The sequence below is a fragment of the Pinus tabuliformis genome, chromosome 1_2 (genome assembly GCF_031772625.1).
Source record: "Pinus tabuliformis cultivar Carrire ecotype Pingquan chromosome 1_2, CPIR1, whole genome shotgun sequence".
NCBI lineage: Eukaryota > Viridiplantae > Streptophyta > Pinopsida > Pinales > Pinaceae > Pinus > Pinus tabuliformis.
Genome location: NC_142298.1, coordinates 282174457 through 282194043, shown reverse-complemented (window position 1 = coordinate 282194043; position 19587 = coordinate 282174457). Strand labels below are relative to the sequence as shown.

The following is a 19587-nucleotide window of genomic DNA, read 5'->3' as shown; positions in this document are numbered from 1 at the left end:
AAGTTATGAATTTATTTTGATTATGGTCAAATTACCAAGGTCGGCCTCTTCTATATGTCTGCTCACCTAATCCAATAGTCACGTCTCTTGACCCCCACCGATTGGTATATATAGAGGTGCTTTCTCCCTCATTTGAATCATCCAATAAGGCCATATACCTCTGAAATTTTCGGTGGAGAAATGTGAGCCTAAGTCGCAGCAAGGAGAAGCCTAAGGACAGCATGGAAGAAGGCAAAAAGGTCAGCGTACTTCTGTGATTGGGCTGCCAGAGCTGCAGGGATAGCGTGGCACATTTGAAGGGTTATTTTTGCTTGTGTTAAGGGTTGTTCTTTGGCTGGGTTTGCTGGACAGAATTGGAGCTAAACCGCAGTAAGAAGAAGACCTAAAAGACAGCCCTTGGTGCAGCCTAAGGGACAATGTGGTTTCTTTGTTTGCTGTAGATGACAGCGTGGAAGAGAAAGGACTATCTTAAGGTGTAACCAGGACTGTCTTAAGTGCGGATTAGGGCCATCATGAAGTATTGTCTAGGCCGAGAAAAATGGAAGAACAAACGCAGTTGTTGAGGGCACTTGTGTGGGTCTGTTGTGGAGACAAAAGCTACAGCAAGTTGCTGAGCTAGGCTGCAGGCCATAGCCAGCAACTTGAGGTTGTTCTAGGTGCTGCATTGAGGGTTATACAGCCAGCAAGGAGAAGTGTGGTGATGCCAGTGATGCAGCGAAGGAAGGAGGGTCTTGTGGAAGGAAAGCCACAATCCTTTAGGTGACTGTTGGAGCAGTTTTTAGGGCTGACTTATTTCTGATAAGTATGCCCTAACCAGTATTCAGAATTGCAGCCCTTGGTGCCAGAATTGCAATTTCATTGTGTCATCTACATGGTTAGGATCTTTGATGTCTGATCTCCTATTTTGGCAAGTCAGTATTGACTTCAAATCAGTGAAGATAATATTGACGATATATCGCCGAATATCGGAAATATCGCGATATTTTCGGTGAGCCGAAATATCGCCAAGAAAATATCACGATATGGCTCCCGAAAATATCATGATATTTCCGAGATATTGGTGATATCTCGGCAAAATATCGCGAGACGATATAAAATATCGTCGGGCGTGTTTTGCCGTGGCTAGAAAAAGGAAAAATCATTTTTTTTTTCTTCATTTTTGTTTCCGAGTGTTGGAGAAGGAAGGGGAAGAGTTTTGTGATGGTTGTCAAGGAGGGTTTGAGGATCAAACAACGATTATCACCACCAACTAAGATTTTTTTGTGGATCAAAGTGAAGAATAGTGAGACAAACTTCATTTCTTCCATTAACAGGTATGTTCTTAAAAACCCCTATGTTAATGATTTTTTCATAGATTTAGGGTTATGCTTGCTTGCCTATTTGCCTACCAACATTTTGTTTTTTTTGTTTTTTTCCATTTGCTATGATTTTCATGCCCATGAGCCAATGCAAGGGTTTTCTCCATATTTGGACAGCAAGCTTCATTTTTTTTTCAACTTTCTTATGCACCCGCTTATTGCCATTTTTCTTTCACATTGTAAAATGCAAATAATGTAGTAATTTTTTTAAAATGAGGTGGTTATTACTTATTATTTTTTGTGTTGGGGGGTTAATGCCAATTTTTTTTTTTTTGTGCCCTAGGTTTGAATTAGTTCACTACAAATGTCAAATATGCCAAAAGCCTTGGACCCATTTTGGGAGTATGGGGACACTGTAGGTGGGGCAAATCAGGCATATATGTCATGCAAATTGTGTGGGACCAAGATGTCAGGAGGGGTTACACGATTGAAATACCATCTGGCTAGACTCTCTGCACATGATGCAGATGTAATGCCTTGTATGGTTTCTAGTGTAGAGGTTATACAAAAAGCTCTTGACGCGGTTGCTGAACAAGACAGAAAGAAAGCTGCTAGGGAGAGGCCAATGGTCTCAGATAGATAGCTGCTAGTTTTATTTGTTTTGCAACTTTTGCTACATATAAGTTTTTAACTCATGATGATGAAATACTTTTAAAGTTTTATATATGTGATGTTATTTTGTTTGAGTCCTTGATTGGACAATTATCAGGGATCAATAGGATATGTGATGTTATTTTGTTTGAGTCTTTGATTGGACAATTATCAGGGATCAGCAGGATTTGGTATCGCTTTTGAAGTTTGATGTATCATTTCTATTTGACATCATATATATTAGTGCCGCCTTCATATTTATGTGCCAATGTGTTTATTTTATGTTGTTATTGCTTTATATGTTTAGAAATCTGAAAAAAATGAATATATTATGCATTTTTTATGCTTGCTGATATTTTGCCGATATTTTCGCCGATATTGCCGATAAGATATTTTCTGGACCCTTGCCGATATTTTGCCGATACCGATATTTTCAACACTGCTTCAAATCATTGTACTCTATCTCTCTCTCTCTGCTGAACTATTGAAGAATATATAAGAAGAATTGATCAAGGGTTCCCCCACATTGGGGTTTGTCCCTGGCTGGTGCCACGTCTTGTGTCTTCTTGTCTTGGCTTGTCCTCTACTGTTTATGTTTATGTTTATGTTCTATCTGCATTTTACTATCATGTTGATGTGATTGCTAATCTAGATATGTATATTGGGCTAATAGAGAATTTGAAGTAAAATTTCTCTAAAGCATAGAACATACCATTGTTTCCTAAATTTTACACAACTTGACCCTTCTAGAGCCTTCTTCATAGTCTACACGTGGCTAGCCCTTTTTTCATTAGTGACGGGGCTGATGTGGCATCCTCTTGAATTATGGTGGTCAAACATGATAGGTCAACTTCTGGGAGGCATAACTTTTGCATATGAACTCCGATTGATGCGATTCTTGCACCGTTGGAAAGTTATACGAGTGTAGAACAACATCATGGTGTGCACGCTTAAGTGAGTTTTATTCCCAAAAAACATCCTCAAAATGGCCCTGAAAGGTTTCAGATCCCAATTCTCCAAATTGGGTCCTGCTGATAAAACTGCTACTGTAAGTTGATTCCTTCAATTTTTCCACTATGAAAGCATCAAGATGGATGACAAATCATACAATGTTTTATCTGGATCTCATTTGGAGGAAAAGACTTTTAAAGATCAGGAAACTGCGTGCATGATTTGGTGTAATGCTTTGGACAGTACAGGAGTATTTATTAATTCTTAATTAGCTCACATGATTACATGCACTTTATTATTTGGTCCATTGTCTACATTGGCTAGCCTAATGCCTAAGTCTAAATATTAAGTTAATGATGGTCAGCAATATCTAGCACATTTTAGCTTCTCCAATGACTTTTAATAGCTGTTCTCCAATATATTATGGCAATGTCAGCTTATGTGCTACGATGATGCTCACTGAGAACCTGGTTTCATATCAGGAGCAAAAATATAGTTGAGGTAAAATGAAGCAGTTCAGTGATACCCTTAGAATAATTTGTGTTTGCATCTAGAACTATGCTTAAAATTCTTGTTTTGAATATTTTGATTTTTAACTCTGTTGTTAGTGATGATGACATTTCGATTCATATTTTGCTTGCATTGCTTATTCAAACCTCTTATTCCATTTTGAGAAAAAGTGCTATACGATACTATAATTATGTAAAATATTAAAATGGTAGAAATCAAGATTGAAAGAAAACACACCCAGCTAATGTTTTCAGATTTAACTTTGCAGATAGAAGCAGGTCTTTCAGCCCTGGGGGATGCTATGGAGGCAGGATATGAAGACTATCAAGTAAGGAAAACTGCCAGGATTTTACATCTTATGGATTGTGAATTTTATGGTCTTTTAAGATAGCTTTGGGATAGACATTTTTTTGTCCTTTCAATAAGGTAAAATGTTTTTATGCTAAACTTGGAAAACTAAGGTCAATGTCTCATTGCTCACAAGGAAAATGTTCCTATGGGTCGAAGGGCAGTTTTCATACCAAATATAAATTCAATGCTCTCTATAGTATGGCATGTAAAACTATTGCTATGGAGAGCCATAATTTCCATTACCGTGTTCCCTATAAATGCCACTGCAATTCTGCTTAATGTCTTTTCCACATCACCTTCAAAATCACAAACAACTAAGTGTCCTTGACAAAGTGATATTCAATAATTATCTGTTATTCCTTGACATATCTAACCTTTTAAATTCATTATCACCTGAGCCGAGATATCCACAGTTAATTCATTCTGTTTTCCGCTTCAGCAAATAATTTCGGCATTAAAGTGAATTCTTGCATAATATACCTTTATAGCATAATTCACCATAAAAGTTCACCATTAACAAATAGAAGTATTTGCATTTTTAATCAATGCAAAACCCATTATTCTGTTTTTGCAACTGATTCTGAATTTTCAAGTATCATCTCTATAAAATTTTTCATCCACAGTGCACTTTATCATATGCTTCTCAAAATCCAGCATCACATCTCTAGTTCAGATCATAACCTAACGAATTCCACTATAAGTGCTGATTGGATTCTCTAAAAGAACCTTCCGCCTTGCAAATCCCATTTTCTCTCTGTATTGCTGAAGCCATAACAATAACAGTTCTTTTAAATACCATCTTAGCTTGATTTTTTTAATGAAACACCAAAAGGAGTAATGGGCTTTCTATTAGACACAACCTGTTTTTTCACCTGCCATAGGTGTTAACTTTATTTTGTGAAATGCTCCATAAAACAAATGATTACATCATGGAACAAGGAGAGTTATATCAATGAACAACATATGTACTAGCAATTTCTGCCCTTGAAAGGCTAAAAACCAAGCATATGATCCCATACCCCAACGGGGAGGGACTCAACATTTCTACAAAAAATACTAAGTTTGACTTGAACAATCAAACCCAGTTCGTGCTTAAAGAGCCACAATTAGCCTTTTCTAAGCAGAAATGAATCTTCATTGAAAGTAGATTTACATGGATGTTTCAACAGAAAGTCAATTGTGGTCAAATATATTGCGTGCCATTAATATTCACAAGTGCCCTTAATGATCTAAGTATCCCCAGGAGAGTACCTTTCCTTCAGAATGAGGCATAAAAGAGGAATCGTAATTCAGCATGAAAACATGCCCAAAAAGCATTTGCAAACTTGCAATTCCAAAAATTATGCTCAACTGTTTCACCCTTACCAAAAAGGGTGCAAGCAGCATTTGTAACATTTAGTATATGGTCTTAATACGCAACCCTTGGTGAAGCATAACCCATCTTCATACTTTGAACATGAAAGAAGACTGAGATTGTACCCCTAAGTTTGTAACCCTTGACATTGCACACTTTTCCATGCATTATTAATGAGATCGTTCTCTTGGAGATCTCACATGAGCCATATTTAGGGTGTTGACTTCTTTCAAATCCTCATGGAAGAGGACGTCCACCTTGGAAGATTCTTCAATGCATATTATTCTATGTCATTGATGAGGATGTCCACCTCAGGAGATGCCACACATGCGTTGAGGTGTTTCTTCATGGTTTCATGCCCTATTTGGAGGAGTATGTTCACTTAAGAAGGTTGCTTACATACATCTATTGGAGGACATCTTATCTTAGAGCCACACATGCCACCTCATGAGGATTATTACTTGGTCTTTGCATGGTCTAAGGAGGATGTCTCACTTGGAGAGCTACACATCCACATTGGAGGATATTTAGGAGGTTTCAAACCCTAGATCTATAGTTTTCATTACATTTTTTGAGGATGTCCATCTTCAAGAGAAGTTATCTTTTGATAGAGTGCCCAAATTTCCACTAGATCAATGCCATTAGATGTAGATTAACCATGGGATTTCTAAATTTTTGTCCTAATAGAAATTTCGGCAAAAGTTGATTGGTTTATGGTGTTTCAAAATGTCCGTGAGGGATTTGTTACCCACAAAAAGTGGGTAGCCCATAGGAGAAGTTTTCTCCTCATTTGACAGCTAACCGGTCAAAAACCCCATGATTTTCGACACATAACATTATGTTGGAGTTCTCCATCCATTGCTTGGGTCAGATCTCTCCCCCGTTTGTCATGCTTGTCAAAGGAAGGTGGGTCATCTCTTGGCAGGTACTCTAACCATTCTTGCAATCATGTGCTTTCATTTAATGTTATGGGCATATTGATATGGATCATGGGGCAAACTGGATGATTGACCAATCTCGATTGTATCCTTGTTCCCACACTTCACTTGGGAGATTAGTCTTTGACTCTAGTCTAGTGGGACCTCCTCTAAGGCCTTAGGGTTTAGGAAGGGCACTACTGGGGAGGAATTGATTGATATAGCATGTCCAAGGTAATCCATACTTACCACTTTCCATCTCTCCTGGTTATCCATCTCCATTCTTCGGGTTGGTGGTCATTGGGATTGGCATCCTATATCCACATCCTTGAGTCAAGGCCTAGAAACTTGGCCTCGGAAATTGATGCAGCTAAAAGAAAGTTAAAAGCATATAAAGCCACAATGAAAGAAAATGTAAAATGCAAAAGATGGTTGGGACAATCTTTAGCGTGTGGACTGTTGAAGAATCTAGGGCACACATAAATTAGAATGATTCTTCGTTACATGATAACAATTTGTGAAGTATTTATACAATTTATCTTAGCTAGATGTTTCTTTCATTATTATAGTGTGTATGTTAGTTTCATCAAACTGCTATCAAAACAAAAGAGACAAGAACACAAATATTTGGCTTTCTGCCAAGGCCAAAACCTCTCCCTCTTGGAGAGGAAAACCCATGCAAAATTCTTCTTATAGAGATTCCATTGACGAATACCAAGACCAAGACCCTTGACACATTCTGCCTCTCCAAGACCAAGACATCAATCCTTCACTACTACATTATTGAGACCCTTACTTCTTCTGCATTATTATTGCATCATCACTGCTCCAGAGATTACCACTGATGTAATATCTATACCTTCATCAAGAACATGATCTTCAAGTACAAGATCATATCTTGTGTCTGCACCTTGTTGTCATCATTGTATCAAGGTTGTGATCATCATGGTTATTACTGCTCCTAGTAGCACGTCAAGACTGCATCATACTAGATCCGAATACTGTCTCCTTTCACAGGTATGCCAAGGATATCTTGATCATCATCGAAACTTGTTTCGTCATCAAAGTTATGCCAAGACTGTAATATCTATCTATCTATATATATATATATATATATATATATATATATATATATATATATATATAGGAGATTGAGACAACATCTAACATAATCTTCTTTAAGCCGAGATAGTAGATCTATCACTGCTGTTCATTGTGTTTGGGCTACTACAAGAATGCCACTGAGGTTTATATGCCAAGAAAATACTATACCCTCGTCTGAGCTCTTCTACTTCAAGTCATACATATGCCGAGAGTGTATTTTGCCCAAAACTTTGGTCAACACTGCGTCCTCATCACACCTCCAAGATTTGGTCACCATTGAACCTCAGAGAAATCTCTATGCTGAAACTGTCTATTTGGTGACCTTGGTGCTCCATCAATCTAGGATCCAACTTGACTGCACCTTATACCCATCCGAGGTGCAGTCAAGCCTTTAGACAAGGAGGCCTTAATTCAATACGGATCTACTGCTCCTTAATGCGAAAAATTCAGAGAGAGATAATGTGAGATCTATCATCTTTGATTACGGATCCCTGTACCCATGTTCACACGAAGATTCAGAGATAAAACCCAAGTTCAGTTCACTTCAACTGCGGATACCTTATGCTTTGACTGTGGCTCCTTCACCCAAAATTTTAGAGAGGAAAAATGAAGTTCTTATTTGCATTTGGAGGATACCTTGACGGGGTATTTATAGTGGTGAGCAACCTATATTGAGCCGACATGAGTGTGAACAGATGTGTCTATTCCTTGAGCGGACATGACTTATATTTATTCATTTTAATTCATATTTGCAGTCGACATGAAGACCTCTTCTTTGTTTTCGCTTGGAAACTTCTTGAAGGATTATGCTTGGTCTTTGGAGGACTTTTTCACAACTTGGTAGAGTTGAATACATTTACATAAACTCATAAAGAGTTTCTATACATATGACATGACTCTTTTGACATATAAATAAATCCTAAAGACATCAAGAAGAAGTCTTTCACCTAGTGACACTTCTTGCTCATGAAACCCATGTAGCAAGGCATACAAAAATAATTTATTTGCTTTTATTACATCGTTTACAAAGATCATGTCATTATGAAGACTGAACCTAGTTACAATTTCTTCAACACTCCCTCTTAACTAGGGAGGTATTCATAATGGTACTTGGTTATTCTTAATTTGAAGAATTTCTCATAAGAAGAATCAGATTTGCAATCCATCTGTTATAGCATCATTTCAACCAACATTGTTTTCATTTAGCAAGGCCTTGACTAACAACTCCGTCTCTCTCTTAGATCAGAGCACAATGTTGGCGAGACCAATGGCTGAAAGACCCACATCATCATTGTCTCTCTTAGGGTCATACCCACTCGGGTGTTCTCCGAGTATGCCCTACTAGGATTATTCTCATCTTGGGTTCCCAACCCTCAAGAATATTGGTCATCTTGCCCACTCTTGTCTTGGATGCCCTACCACGTCCTCAAAGGGTGTCAGAACAATCCTCCATTCTTTCTTCCACACTAAAGACAAGAATGTCGTGTCTAACTCTCCCTCTTAACTAGGGACGAGTTCCAAGTTTCTTTTTCCTCAGAAACTTACTCGAGTTCCTTAAATCCTAGGAAACTCCCATAGCTCCCTCTCACCCAGGGACTCTATCATCGGTGCTTTATAGGATCTTCTAGTTGAATGATGATCCAAGACTTCGATGTCATCAATTTCTTCACATGTAGGGTTCAACCATCCATCACTTTCCTCCGTCATGTCATTCCTTCTTTCCCGAAAAGTATCCTCCTTAGCTTTGCATCTGGGGCTTCCTTCATAAGCTCATCTGTCTTCACTTCAACAGTGATTGCTCTGGATCACAAGGTACATAGTTTTGACATCCTTAACAACTCTCCTTACCTTGGCCCTGTACACATACCCAAAATTTTCCAAGAGGTCAGACACCAAAAACAAATCACATGTATTACCTTTTGGTGATGGCCTTTTACTAGTGACATCTTTTTGTAGGTATCAACATCTTGCATACATATCGACATATCTCCCAATGATATTAGTTGTCAAGGGTCTTCATCTTTCTAGACTTCCATTAGAGTCTTCACATCTTTTCGGGAGATTTCTTGGTCAAGTCTTCCTGATCCTCTGGATGTTGATTGCCTTCATCATGGTTGCATGTTTCATGATCTCTTCCATCCTCATGTCTTTCATTCCAAGGGCTCTCAGAGTTCTTCAATTGTAATCAACTACCTCATACTTCATTATGAGGACATATTATGTTGAATTCATCTAGTTTGACTTATGTCTTTCTGCATCCTTTCAGAGGAGGAGATCCTTTCCCTTTTGATCATGCTCGATTCATTTTACCTGCAACCATATATCATGACATTACAATATCAAATACAAATACAAATACAAGTATACATACCTCATTTTTCCTTTAGGCTACTTTCAACAACTTTCTTGATTGAATGGATCTTCAATCCCTTGATCTGCTTCATCATGTCATTAGTCCTTCATCTCATGATTTCCATAAGTTGGAAATCTAGATGAAACTCTTGTTGCCTTCTCAGACTAGGGGATTCTCCGCTGAGAGGATCTTCAGAATCTCGTATATCCCCATCTGGGAAATGTTCCCTTTGACCTGGATATCTTCTTCCTTTCCTTCAATGTACAATGAGATTCCCAAGGGCTATATCCTTCATGATTCATACGAGCTCTTGTTTTCATGATGCCACGATGCATCTTCTTACCATGATCATATCTGTAAGGACTTCTGATAGGATTCTTTTGAGAGGGACACCATCTCTTTCATAATGGATATCTATTATTCCCTCTTTCCCTGATCCCTTTCTTCAGCTTCTTCCCCCCTTCCGGCGATATGAGCTCCTCTTCCATAGTACTATTCTATCTTGTCAACCTTCCTGCACTTATTTGAGTCCTATTGACTTGTCTTTCTCTATCTGACATAGAGACCATAAACTGTTGATCGAGGTAACCTTCTTGTTCATGGACATTTGTTACTTTTCTTATCAATATCAATATCAATTTTATTTTTTCATCATTTTGCCCAGATCTCGTAACTGAGATCTCATGAAGGTATTTCTTCATTCTTCTTTACTGTATTGTAGATAGTATATCTTATGTCTCCTTTCTTACTTTATAGAACCTTAAGAGTTCTCATGACTTCAAAGGAGACCTTGATGTACTGACTTCACTTCTTTACAAGGATTTTGTCAATCCTACTGCAAGAACTTTTGATGACTCATCTAACCCATAGATCTTCTTGCAATGATGAAGTCAATGAACCAAACTTGATTATAGAATGGAAAGATACTTACTTGATATGTGAAGATGAGATCTTCACCTTGATCATGTTGGCCTCCGGATAGGATCCTTGTTGAAGCTTATCTTCAAGCCTTCAAAATAATTGACTTGAATATCTGATCCTTGCAGCATCGACTTGAGGTTGCTCGCCATGATGTAGAGATCCATCAATTTGACAATTAGTGTTATTATGGCTGCGGCAGCAAACACCTTCATTCGACATCGAGTATTGTCCATACAACTCATGCGGTAGATGATCTGCTTCTTTGAGTAGGAATCTGAGTTGTTCTTTATTGAAAGGAAATGCCATGATGTGGATTGTGGGAGTCACCAAGGCTGCTGCTATGCATCTTGAGATCTGACTATTTCATCCTCTGATTGATGTCTTTCAAAACCCTTTGCTGTAGACTTGATGATGTAGACTGCCCCTTAGATCTAGGTCTTGTTCTTTGATTGTAGATCCTGCAGCTAATTTGATGCCTTGACCTCTGAATGTCTCTTTTCTGCCCCTTTCCTTGATGGCTGAACCAACCTCCCTCTGATACCATGTTGAAGAATCTAGGGCACACATAAATTAGAATGATTCTTCATTACATGATAACAATTTATGAAGTATTTATACAATTTGTCTTAGCTAGATGTTTCTTTCATTATTATAGTGTGTATGTTAGCTTCATCAAACTGCTATCAAAACAAAAGAGACAAGAACACAAATATTTGGCTTTCTGCCAGGGCCAAAACCTCTCCCTCTTGGAGAGGAAAACCCACACAAAATTCTTCTTATTGAGATTCCATTGACGAATACCAAGACCAAGACCCTTGACACATTCTGCCTCTCCAAGACCAAGACCCTTGACACATTCTGCCTCTCCAAGACCAAGACATCAATCCTTCACTGCTGCATTATTGAGACCCTTACTGCTTCTGCATTATTACTGCATCATGACTGCTCCAGAGATTACCACCGATGTAATCTCTATACCTTCATCGAGAACATGATCTTCAAGTACAAGATCATATCTTGTGTCTGCACCTTGTTATCATCATTGTATCAAGGCTGTGATCATCATGGTTATTACTGCTCCTAGTAGCACGTCAAGACTGCATCATACTAGATCCGAATACTGTCTCCTTTCACAGGTATGCCAAGGATCTCTTGATCATCACCGAAACTTATTTCGTCATCAGAGTTATGCCAAGACTGTAATATATATATAGGAGATTGAGACAACATCTAACATAATCTTCTTTGAGCCGAGAGAGTAGATCTATCACTGCTGTTCATTGTGTCTGGGCTGCTACAGGAATGCCACCGAGGTTTATATGCCAAGACAATACTGTACCCTTGTCCAAGGTCTTCTGTACTTCAAGTCATAGGTATGCTGAGAGTGTATTTTTCCCAGAACTTTGGTCAACACTGCTTCCTCATCACACCTCCGAGATCTGGTCACGACTGAACCTCAGAGACATCTCTATGCCGAAACTGTCTATTTGGTGACCTTGCTGCTCCATCAATCTGGTATCCAGCTTGACTGCACCTTATACCCATCCGAGCTGCAGTCAAGCCTTTAGACAAGGAGGCCTCAATTTAGTGCGGATCTACTGCTCCTTAATGCGAAAAATTCAGAGAGAGATAATGCGAGATCTATCATCTTTGATTGCGGATCCCTGTATCCATGTTCACACAAAGATTCAGAGATAAAACCCAAGTTCAGTTCACTTCAACTGCGGATACCTTATGCTTTGACTGCAGCTCCTTCACCCGAAATTTCAGAGAGGAAAAATGCGAAGTTCTTATCTGCGTTTGGAGGATACCTTGATGGGGTATTTATAGTGGTGAGCAACCTATATTGAGCCGACATGAGTATGAACGGATGTGTCTATTCCTTGAGCCGACATGACTTATATTTATTCATTTTAATTCATATTTGGAGCTGACATGAAGACCTCTTCGTTGTTTTCGCTTGCAGACTTCTTGAAGGATTATGCTTGGTCTTTGGAGGGCTTTTTCACAACTTTGTAGAGTTGAATACATTTACATAAACTCATAAAGAGTTTCTATACATATGACATGACTCTTTTGACATATAAATAAATCCTAGAGACATCAAGAAGAAGTCTTTCAGTTAGTGACACTTCTTGCTCATGAGACCCATGTAGCAAGGCATACAAAAATAATTTGTTTCCTTTTATTACATTGTTTACAAAGATCATGTCATTATGAAGACCGAACCAAGTTACAATTTCTTCAGCACGGACAATATTTAAACATCTCATCTCTCTTCATTCAAGACCAATTTTTTTCATTGGATTGTTAATACAGCTAGGAAAGTGGTACATTCTGCATAGCAACCTTTTCTTTCCCCAATCCTGCCATCACATCAAACACCACAGTGTATAAAACCCTGGCCATGTCTAGGTTTCAGACAAGAAATGATGCTTTGGTTCCTTGTATAGTTGTAATGGCCAAACCTCCATTGCATTCCTTTCAACAATTTTTGTTTTGATAAGGACATTCTTTTCATATAGTTTCTAATTTCCTCCAGACAATTTTTAAGATTGTGTTATATTATGTCATTATTCGTCCCCTGTATTAAAAAGTGTAGACTTGTGCACTGTAAAAAGATATTCGCTGTTAACATTTACAAGTATCTGTGTCTTCTTAATATACATCTTTCTACCTTCGATGTAAAATCTCAGTTCCACTTCATGATAACTTGGCTAACTTGTTAATGCTAAATATAAACAGCAATTGCTTATTACTTGAATCCTAAGATAAACATTTTTCTGTCTGATTGTGCAGACTATCCGCACGGATCCTGACATAGCAAACTTGAGATCTTCAGAGAAATTCAAACCTTTACTGGACAAGTACGATGAACCTTTCATTAATGAGAGTGCTATAAATGCTATCAAAAATCTATTTGGCTTCAATAAAAAGTAGTTCTTTGTTGCTAGATACAGCTTCTTTTCCATCCATGATGTTGATGGTGCTGAGTTATAAAAAAGCAAGGTGTGCTATTGTTTAACGCACCCAGCAAACAAGAAAATCCACAGAAGCAATTAACAAGCTGTAATTATTTGTACCATATGAAAAAAGTTAAAGTCAAGGCATTTGATTTCTTATCAGATTCAAATTGTAACCAATAGGATTTCTGTTCTGATTTCTGCACCTTGAGGACATTTAATCTGCTGATTCTTTCCTTGTCTTTTGCAAAAGATTTTAATCAAGCCCTCTTATATAAGACATTGTCATTATTCCATAAGCTGTTCGGGTCTTCAAGGTAGGCCTATGATTAGTTGTTATTGAAGGAGGTCATTTATGTCTTGTATGAATCAGTTATTTCTCATGTAATTAAAATGAATGGCAATTGCTCATTCTCAGTTTGTTTAATAAAAATCAATGTTGCGAACATCGGCATCGGGATAAAATCGGCAAGGGTCCCGAAAACCAAAAAATCGTAAAAGTCGGGAAAATATCAGTAAAACTCGGCAAAATCAAGATACCATCAATATATCGGCAAACATCTGCTAGGCCAAAAAATCGTGATTTCGAGATAAAATCGGGATGTTATCAAGATGTTTGCAACACTAATAAAAATAGAACCACAATATCCAGTCAACAAGTTCTACGAAGGAGTATTTCAAAACTTCGGCTCATCCACCTACTGAACTGTACAATTGGTGTATGTTGTTTAAGTTTCTATGTTGTCACTATTGGACACTCCCATTGGAGCTTGTAATACCTTGTAACATACAATGGCCACCATCTTGATCTGCATAGAACAATTTGCTAAGATGCATCGATTGGAATGATCTGGATGTAATGAAACAGAATGTAATCATGTGGGAGATCTCATATAATTGTTTTATAGGTACCATTTACAATTCTACCCACAAGTATGGAGATTAGGACTGTTTTTCATAGGAATGGGGTTCCAACTATTACATGGCACCATAAACTAAACCAGAGCTGTAGAATTGGCATCCTCTCTATTAAGATCTAACTCTTTAAAAAGGAAATATTATTTAGATCATTACTTTAATGTATTTTAAATACTATATTAATGTCCACTAGTGATCAAAATCCTACGAACTGGAAAAAAATTTCAAATATAAATTAACACAAGCATTGAGATTCTTCAAATATAAATTAACACAAGCATTGAGATTCTATGACAGCCTACGATCTTTTATAATGGAATATTCTATTTTTTATTCCAGATTTAATATTATTAGCTTAGTGCAGAAAATATTGAAATAAATGAAAATTTAAATGAAAGAAGTTAAGCAAATAACACACCATCCATCCAATGAACACAAGATGTATCTTAAGAAAACCCAATATGAGAAAAACCTAGCTAGAAGGTGAGGTCCATCCCTAGCTCTTTCCTTATTGTGAAATGTATATACAAAGAAAGTGCACTCATTTTGGAGTCTCCATGGACACTAAAGCCTGAATGAATACTACAAGATATTCTACATCATTTATTATGCTTCAATATCCCACTCCTAGATAATTTGCTCAATATGGAACAATAAATGATACCATGAAATTGGAATTCTTTTCTATCTTAAAGGCCCAATTTTTAACATGGCTTGATAGTTGTCTAGTGTCAAGGTTAAGTTCTTATGGTTTTTCTCTGCCTCAACTTTCAAATAAGGTTAGAGTTAGGGTTATTACCACTTTATCTGTCACCTTTTGGTGCAATGACTACAGTAGATGACAAACAAGCGGAAATTGGAAGAATTACCAGTCATCTTGATATCCTCTTTTTAGACTTTCAGATGATCAATGATCACCACTAGGGAGGCCTCCTTATATAGCAATTCTCTTCAAGGTTTTTTGACCCCAAATATTTGATGACAAGTGGAAATATTATTTACCAGGAAAGGACTTCTGTTTGTCGACTTTATGGGCTGCTGGAGAATAAAGGTTCTAATAGCCTTTGACTGAATTTTATGTGCAGTAAACAAGATGCAATCTTTATATAAGGCTCATAATTAAGATGATTACAATAGGCATTCAAATATGTTCTGTAGCAATGCTAATTGCTACCTAGTATTAAGTGACTTTTTGGCTTGTTCAATATCCCACCTAGACAGATTTTAGTTGTACATCATAATATGGAAAATGATGTTAATCCTCTTTACCCCATTTCATAATAATTTCCAGCATTATATGTGGTGAAAGACAGTGAGTATGAAGCTGCCAATGTTGGTGTTTTGCAGACCTCTAAGACAAACCATAGTTCAGCCTCTTTAAGATTTTGCAATGAACAAGGTAATTGAAGGGTAATTGAAGTCAAGGGACAGATCAATAATGATGTTTAAGAAGTAATTTCCAGATCTATAGTTGACGCTTGTGAGTTTTAACGAAGATTTTGAGGTGGTTGTAAAGGTAGACAAGTAATGGTAAAATTCAAGGTTATTTCATAATTTAACAACAAAATGTAGGCCTAGATCTTCTATCAACTGTCTGCCATTATAAAATTTTGGAAAGGATAAGTTACTAAAATAGATAGTTCCCGGCTAGTAAGAACTCCTCCAACAACCATTACAATGAGAAAGGGGCTCTTTAAATAGATGGAGAGCCAAAACTTCTTGGAATAAAATAACATTATTTGATGGTGTTAAATTATGGTATGTTCTATGCTTAGAGCAATTTACTTCAATTCATTTTATTAGCCCAATGTCAATTCTCACTATAACAATCACATTAACATTCAAGTAAAATGCTGACAAAACATAAATGAAATCAACAGAGGACAAGCCAAGACAAGAGACACAAGATGTGGCGGCTAGCAAGGGACAAACTCCAATGCAGGGAAACTCTTTGATCAATTCTTCTATATTCTTAATAATTCAGTAGAGAGAGAGATAGTACAATATCACTAGTCAATGATTTACAACATTAGCAATATAATTCAAATTAGCAAGGTCAAAGTTGGTCAACCAGCTCACCAATGACGTTAAGACATCCTAGGAGAACTCAGCCTCCAACAGTAAGTATATGCAGACCTAAACAACCCTCGATCAACAGTCAAACAACAATCAACGAATTTCACAGCAGGCGGTCAGCCCTAACCAATCAACGTTGGTCAACATTTGGTCAATGTTGGTCAATGGAATGCCCGAAACATAAATTTGGAGTCAAGATCTGGTCAACACTAGGTCAACACATCACTTTGCAGCTTGGTCAAACTTCAATCAACACAGTCAACGTTTGCCCTAATAGAAAATCCGTCCTCTCCTTGTATGTGTGAGAGATCAACTGCTCCTATGCTTGTCCAATCAGATTATGAGAGAGAAGATGATGAGATGAGTGATGGTGAAATGAGACACAATGTCTCCTTTTATATGCAACGTTGAGGTTTATCTAGGGGGTGTGCAACACAATTTAACTTGCTGGGTGACCTTGACAAATTGTCAAGAAATACAAATAAATTCATATCTCCATGAATACATGTCGGAATTGGATGATTGTTAGATCAATCCTACACCTCTCGACGAGAGGAATCCAAGAAAAATATCAGCTGCCATAAATAAGTTGACCACATGGATTTTGGCCCTAGTTGCCAATTTTAACACTCCCTCTCAACTAGGGAGAACTCCATTTTCTAATCCATCTGTCTGTCGGTACTATCTTTGCCATCAAATGCACTGCCCTGCACTGCTCAGCTCTGCTGAACTATAAAGAAGAAGAAATGATCGAGAATGTATCATAGCATCCTCCACTGACCCGAAGTCAGTCCCAGATAAAAGAGAGTGCCTAATAGCGCTCTCACTGACCCGAAGTCAGTCCCAATGAAGAGAGTGTGTCATACCACTATTACTGATCCCAAGTCAATTCCAAAAGAGAGTGAGTTATATCACTCTTACTGACACAAAGTCAGTGCCAATTGATCCCAGATCAATGCCATCCTAGCATAGGGAGCACTGTAGATACACGATGTGTCCATCGGTACTACTATGGTCCCTATCCTCATTTCCCTACTCATTGGCCAGATGAGAGGTACTTCCAATGAGTCCCAGACTACATGGGTAAGATGTCTCGGCAGGAGAAGGATGAACCACTCATCCTGCCTACATGTCGCCACAGGGTATCACAGGGGAAGGTTGAACCATTCACTCTGTACACAACGCACCACTAGGGGAGGGTGAGTCACCCTATGGTTGCTTGTCACTCCAAGAAGTACCCCAAGCCCCCCGGAGCTCCTAGGGCTCAATGTATGCATCATACAGGACCGTCATAAGAGGGTCTCTCAACGACTCCTAGTCGTTCTCGGAAATTCAAGAATTTGACCTTTCCTAGGGGCTTCGTCAAAATGTCGACGACGATAAAGTGTTACCTGACATCGATGTGCTTGGAGCGATCATGAAATACATGATTCTTTGATAAATGAATCCCACTCTGATTGTCGTAGAAGATCACGATAGTATCCAACATGTGCCCAAATAGCTCACGAAGAGCTTTCTCAACCAGACAACCTCACAGGAGGCCATACTCACAGCAATATACTCTACCTCCGCGATGCTCAAAGCCACCGACTTCTGCTTCCTCCTCATCCAGGAGATCGAGGCAGAATCCAAAGAGAAACAACACCTGAAAGTGCTCTTTTGGTCCACCACACTGCCTGCCCAATCAACATCAAATTATCCATGTAGCCTCACATCTCCGACAATGTATCTCAACCCATGAGTGATTGTGCCCTGAAGATATCTCAGAAGATTCTTGGCACCAATCCAATGTGAGTGATGAGGCTCAACCATATATTGGTTCAACGTGTTGACTGCGAAACATATATCCGGACGAGAGTTCACCAAGAACATCAATGCTCCTATGAGATGACGATACTCGAAAGCATTTCCCAAAATAGGTCCAGCAGCACTACCGCATAACTTCTTGAAGTTAAGCTCCATCGGGGTAGCCACGGGCTTGCAGTCCACCATAACGAATCTCTCCAATATCTTCACCACGTATTTTCCTTGAGATAGGAAAATTTCCCCTGGCTTTTGCCAGACTTCCAGCCCTAGGAAATAGTGCATCATCCTAGGTCCTTCATCTCAAATTCGGAAGCCAACTCCCTCTTACATTTGTTAATGCGGGTCTGCACTTGTTAGGAAGAGGTCGTCAAAATACAACACTAGTATGAGAGGCTTATCATCCTCAACCTTAAAGTAAAGGTTTGGATCGACATCATTCCTAGTAAATCCCAACTTTCATCAAGTAGCTATCGATCCTCTCATACCAATCTTGGGGTGCTTGCTTCAGCCCATAGAGAGCTTTCTTCAACCTCCATACGTGAGATTCTGGATTATGCATCTCAAACCCCTCGGGTTGTTCGACATAGACTTCCTCTTTAATCGAACCATGCAAGAACGCAGTCATGACATCCATCTGATGTAGGTTCCATCCTTGCGAAGCAACAAGGGCTATGATTGAGCGGATGGTGGTGTATCAGGAAACAGGTGCAAATATCTCGTCATAATCTACACCTTCCTTTTGAGAGAAGCCTCGAGCAACAAAGAGAGCCTTATACTTTTCAGCACTCCCATCGGCTCCATGCTTTATTTTGTAAAACCACTTCGAGGTGACCACTGTTTTGTCATGGGGTTTGGGGACCACATCCCAGACATCATTCTTCATGATGGACTCGTATAATAGCATCCTTCCATACTTGATGCTTCACGACTTCTTCGAATGATGAAGGCTCATTTTGAATGATGGTGCTCATAATGGTCAAGTATCCCTGATACTTGGTTGGCTTCTTACTTTCACGGAAAGTCCCTATGGGTGCAATATGTCCTTCGACATCATCAAGTGTCCCCCTAAGCCATGAGGGCCTCTTCCTAGAAGAGGAAGGCTCTTGCGAAGGGGGATCAATGGGATCCATAGGTTCTTCCACATTGGGCATCGTCTCATCTTCCTTCTCATCCGACTCCTTGGTGTCAGCGTCTTTAGTTTTCCTTAGAATAGGAAGGTTGTCAACCTTGCTAAGAGCCATATCTTCGTCAAAGGTGACATCATGACTTATCTCAACTTCCCTTTGACCAGCCACATAGATTCTATAGCCCTTAGATTTTTGTTATGTCCCACGAAGATTCCCTTCTTTCCAGATGCACCCAATTTGCTCCTTTTCTCTTTCGACACAAAAATATACGGGACTTCTAAAAATTC

General features: G+C 38.5%; 1 protein-coding gene across 1 annotated transcript in view; it reads left to right on the top strand.

Annotated features, from left to right (window-relative positions):
• LOC149205432 (protein MET1, chloroplastic-like) overlaps positions 1 to 13535 on the top strand; it is a 142014-nt gene extending 128479 nt beyond the window's left edge. The window contains exons 6-7 of the mRNA XM_089395069.1: positions 3679 to 3738; positions 13210 to 13535. Of these exons, the coding sequence (XP_089251195.1) occupies positions 3679 to 3738; positions 13210 to 13350 (201 nt within the window). The 3' untranslated portion in view covers positions 13351 to 13535. The remainder of the gene's footprint in view (positions 1 to 3678; positions 3739 to 13209) is intronic.
• Positions 13536 to 19587: the final 6052 nt, after the last annotated feature.